At 42.6% G+C, this 5,106-nt stretch overlaps 1 protein-coding gene across 1 annotated transcript in view; it reads left to right on the forward strand.

Annotated features, from left to right (window-relative positions):
* Window positions 1-4,882, forward strand: part of LOC118340014 (helix-loop-helix protein 2-like) — a 5,188-nt gene extending 306 nt beyond the window's left edge. Inside the window, exon 2 of the mRNA XM_035677856.1 lies at window positions 4,062-4,882. Coding sequence (XP_035533749.1) covers window positions 4,062-4,270 — 209 coding nt within the window. The 3' untranslated portion in view covers window positions 4,271-4,882. The remainder of the gene's footprint in view (window positions 1-4,061) is intronic.
* The last annotated feature ends 224 nt before the right edge of the window (window positions 4,883-5,106 follow it).

The raw sequence follows: 5,106 nt of genomic DNA on the forward strand, positions 1-5,106 counted from the left end.
TGTGTGTCTGTGTGTATGAGAGAGAGAGAGAGAGAGAGAGAGAGAGAGAGAGACATAGAGAGCAGCTATCTCATCCAGCTGGGCCTCAGCACTCTCTCTCTCACTCACTGTGTGTGTGTGTGTGTGTGTGTGTGTGGTAATAAGCATGGCGGTGGCTGCGGGCCACGGCAAGTCATCCGTGCTTCCCCTTATCGTTTTAATCACCTCGTTAGGCGCAGCTAGTCCCCACACTCACTGGCCACTGCCCCTCCTCTGGAACCATGCCCTCCTGACCCAACGCTGGTGGTGCCACCGGGCACAGGGATGCATGATGGGAGGAGGAGGAGAAGAGAAGCTTTAAACCATCACCAGCCAAGTTTCCTTTTAAAAAGCTCGGGCCCTGCAGATGTGTGTCAATATACCGTAAATATCAGCAAAACCACCAACTCATAAATCTATATTATTACTCCATTAAAAATAGTGTCAGTTTGATCCCAGAAACCCTGTATTGTTGGACGTGTGTGGCAGGTGCAACAGAGGGCAGCAGGACTTGGATAAAAGCAAAATATGGAAGAACAATTTGAACATTTCTTCTAGTTGCTTTAAGTAAAAGTAAAATATTTCAACCCCACATTGGCTCTACACAGGAATCAGATGTTTTTGGCCACAGCTCCAACACCTGCATATTTATTATTAGACTATAATAATTATTTTGGATTCGATCTGGGTTTTATTTGCTTTTCCAAGAGCTTGAAAAACCGTCTTTGCACACCTGAATGTGTGACAGGTGCATCCAGGGAAAATTATGTTCTTAAAAAACAAGCATTTCTTACTTCTTACTTCACTGCATTTCAGAGGCAAACATGATACTTAAACTACATTTATTTACCAGCTATAGTTACTAGTTAATTTGCAGATTGATATCTAACATTAAAATATAAAATATGATTCACTATTAGAGATTATACAGCAGCTCCCAACCTTCCAAACACATATTTTACATCTAAACTCACATTATTTCATTTGAATAGCTTTTAGATTGAGGTCAAAAGAGGTAAAAACTTTTGAAAAAAGGTTTTTTATTATTTCCTCTCATCTCACAACCCTTCAGTTTTACCTTGCGACTGTGTAGAAGGTTTGGAACCACTCGACTAAACTAACTGTATATAAAGTAGTTCAAAGTAGCTCTACCTCGAGCAGCTATAGCAAACACATTGTTGCATTAGTGTTAACAGTCTAATAATGTTATATATAGTAATAGATCTGCAGAGACATTATGGCACTTTAAGTACATTTAGCTGATAATACTTGTGCACTAAGTTGTACTTAAAATTAAGTATTTTTACATTGTTGAAGCCTATTGATACTTTTATCTAAGAAAGAATCTGCAGGTTAGTATTATATACAGTGAGAATCATCAAACACATGTGAAGGAGTAATATTAAAACATATACCACAAGGAAACAAGGTAGCAAATATAAAAGAAAACTCCTATTTAAGCCATGCACTGCACAGAATATAGACGGAGTTTAGTCACTTTTATACTTATTTAAAATGATACAATCAGCAGACTCAGGTGAGTGTCAGTGAAGAAGTCTTTCAGTATTTTAGTCTCACTCGCAGTACCCAACCGACTCAAGATAAAAAGCTATTGATCGTACCTCATAGATTTAATTATTACAATGGTGACGAATGAGACCCACGTCAACAAGTGAATTCACAATGAATCAAATCAGTTTCATTTCAATCTAAGAGACAAATTCAAACTGTCTGAATCATTTAAAAACATGTTATTGGCTCCAAAAGCCAAAAATAAGCACAAACGAGCAGGATGCTTTGAATTGTGTGTGAACAAAATCTACCTCACTATTTCTCCCTAACTGTGGTTGAATGTTCCTCTCCTGGGAAAAACGATATCTCACCATATCATTGGCATCCTAAATTAGACATTTTAGGAGGCGGTCTCTGACTTGTAGCCAATCAGTATTTCCAGTTGAAAATCAGTCCCTCTCACTTCCTCTTCCCCTCATTTTTTTTTTTTAATCACCCTTACTATGCACCGACAGCACGTGCGCAAACTCACAAACACGTATTTATGTTTGTATTTATTTTAAACCATCCTTTATCATGCACACATCTCTGGCTTCCCCTTGCCCACTACTCCCACGGGAGGGAGAGCGCTTGAGGGCTGAGGGGCGTGAAGAGAGAGGGAGAGAGAGAGGGAGGAGGGAGGGAGGGAGGTTGTTGTGTGAGAGAGAGACCGAGAAGAGAGGAGGGTGAGGGAGGGAGGGACAGGGGGACGGTTTGACAATACCATCTCCTCAAATAATATTCCATCCCTCCCGTCCTGAAGTGGCCTTTATTAGTCGGGATCCGTTGGGATCTTATCTCCGCATATGACACTCGGCCGGAAGAAAGACTGGAGGGAAAAAGGGAGAGAGGCGGTTATCCGTGAACTGCTTTCCGTCCGCTGATTCCTCACACGGGCCGAGAGAGCCTCGCTTATCTCTCCTTTGATCCCCTATCTTCCACACAGGCGGCATGGACGAGTAGCCTCTCTCTTGCACTTTCTCCACTATCTGCCCATCTCCTCTATTGTCTCTCCATCTCCGGGATCACACGGAGGGCTGACTGATCCCTGCTCCATCACTCTTATCTTGCTTTCCTCTCCTTCCTCTGTTGTGTTTTGTTTTAATCGACTGATCATCTTTAAGACTTCGGACTGTTTTTGATCTGGCAGAAACATTTCTCGCATGACGTGCGTTGACCCCACCCTGCTGCGTGATTCTCCATGTTTGCAAGTTCGCGCTGAAAAAGTAAAATAAAAAAAAAGTAGTTTTATTTTTTTTTAATTTGAACTTTTCTTTTTTTTTTTTTTCGTTTCCGGGAGGCTGCAGTTCAATCTGTGTCACATTGAATGGTTCGGTTGTCCGGTGGATATGAGTAATTTGGACTTGAACTCGCTCAAGAGCGTTTTTTTTTTTTAAGTTCGTTTCCGAAGAAGATATTTCGCCTCCCAACTCTTTTGTCAGGTGAGTCTCAAATGTGGAAATAACAATCTAAACACACTTATAATTTTTATATCAGTTTCTAAAAATATTTATGCCTCATCACCTGTTTTCTATTAGTATCACGCCACTCATAGACATATTTACTACTTCATTTAAAGCACAGCAGCTCCACTGATTGTTGTCCAGCAGATGTCAACATTATTTTTGCCGTCTTCTGCCTCCATGCTGTCAAGTCACTCTGGCCTCAGCCAAGCAGATGTGTTCTCACACTGGTGACAGATGGCCATTCTGATTATGTTAATTCACCCCAAAAAAAGGGGAGTTTTCCTTCATAAAATAATCACAACTCGCGTCTCTTTTTTTTTTATAATTAATAATAAATTTTGAGAGAAAAATCAATTATGACACTTTTGAAAATGTGATGTTTCTGCCTAATTGTTCGGCTCTTTTTTTTGAGGCCTTAGGCTCTAAATTAATTCAACCATCTACACCAGTTTTTGGAGCCATTCATTATTTATGGAGTTTAATGTTTATTATGCAACGAACGTGGACTGCGTTGGTTTATGGGGGGTCTGGCACCCAAACAAGTCCGCTATGGGATTTTCTCATACTGGGGCCTCAGGAATGGCAGAAAACACTGAAAACAATTAGATTTAATTACGTTTTTTTTCCATTATTTTGCTTATTCTTTGCGAGTTTCGATTCATTGGATATATTAAGAATAGGGTCAGTTTAATTGTCTTTATATAAAATGCTGACTGTCACCAGGTGCAGTTCACCTTGCTGTAATTTGGGATCACATTTTATAAGAAGGGAATAGCCTTAATATGTAATCGTTTAACAGACTGGTTTGTCACGCTACATTTTCTTAAGGGAGGAGCTGCCAACACCCGAGACATAAAATGATGCCTGCCGGACCAGGCTGCAGGCGGACCTCTCTGGACTCAGTGCGCGACCGGAGACTATGCTAACGGCTCAAGCTCGCCGGCGTGCACCTCCGGACGAGCCACCGGAGGGCGCAGGAGCAGGGCCAAGTGCAAATCCGACAAGCCCTGAGCAGGGAGGAAAGGAAGAAGAGGAGGAGGAGGAGGGCCACGGCCAAGTACCGCTCGGCCCACGCCACCAGAGAGCGGATCCGGGTGGAGGCGTTCAACGTGGCCTTCGCGGAGCTGAGGAAATTACTCCCCACCTTGCCCCCGGACAAGAAACTCTCCAAGATCGAGATCCTCAGACTGGCTATATGCTACATCTCCTATCTCAATCACGTGTTGGATGTCTAAGAGTGACCCCCACCCCCCCGTGAGACAGAGACGGCTGGGTTGGTAGACTGGACTCAACACGCTGGGGTGTCAAGCGTGGGTATGGCAAGGTGGGGCAGGATAGGGTTGGACTGATGGCGGGATGTTTTAATACCTGGTGTTTTTATAGCCTCCTGTATCTGTGTGCAAACATTCACAACCTTTAAATTAGTCAGTTTGGGTGTGAGGGGAAAAAAAATGAAAAGAGTCCTGAGTTTTAATCTTTTAAAAACTCTCATGAGATTAAAAACAACCTGAATGAATATTTTTAATTAGAACAAATATATGTCATCCCGGATCAGTTTTTTCTATAAAGCTATATTCGGTGAGGAAACTCTCTAACTGGATGATATCGGCTCATACAGACTGATCGGTCTAACACCTGTGACAGCAGCTCCCATCCTGCTTCGACTTCAGGGACTCCAATTAAATCTTTGAGGTTTTAATTACTAACAAGCTTCAAACCGCTTCAAAAAAAAAAACAACACACTCACAAAAAAAACCACCAATTGAGCCTTCAGAGCCAAAAATCTATTAAACAACTTCCCCACTAGATGAACCCATCTCGTCCCTGGATGCTGGGACTTTGCCATACCTCTGTATCTGACTGAGTCCCCCCCCCCCCCCNNNNCCTCCTCAGTGTGAGTCCAGTGTTGGTTTTTAGGGTGTAAAGTTGTCGCAAACTGAGTCCAGACCGCCCACTGAACAAAAGCAACAAGCGCCGAGGCGTTTGAGCTGATAGATGCAATAATGAGAATAATGATTATTTTCCGATGTACAGTGGGGGAGGGGGGGAGGACGGGGCTGTCCGAGTCCCC

The sequence above is a fragment of the Morone saxatilis genome, unplaced genomic scaffold, assembly GCF_004916995.1.
Source record: "Morone saxatilis isolate NCDOM2014 unplaced genomic scaffold, NCSU_SB_2.0 Contig6, whole genome shotgun sequence".
NCBI lineage: Eukaryota > Metazoa > Chordata > Actinopteri > Moronidae > Morone > Morone saxatilis.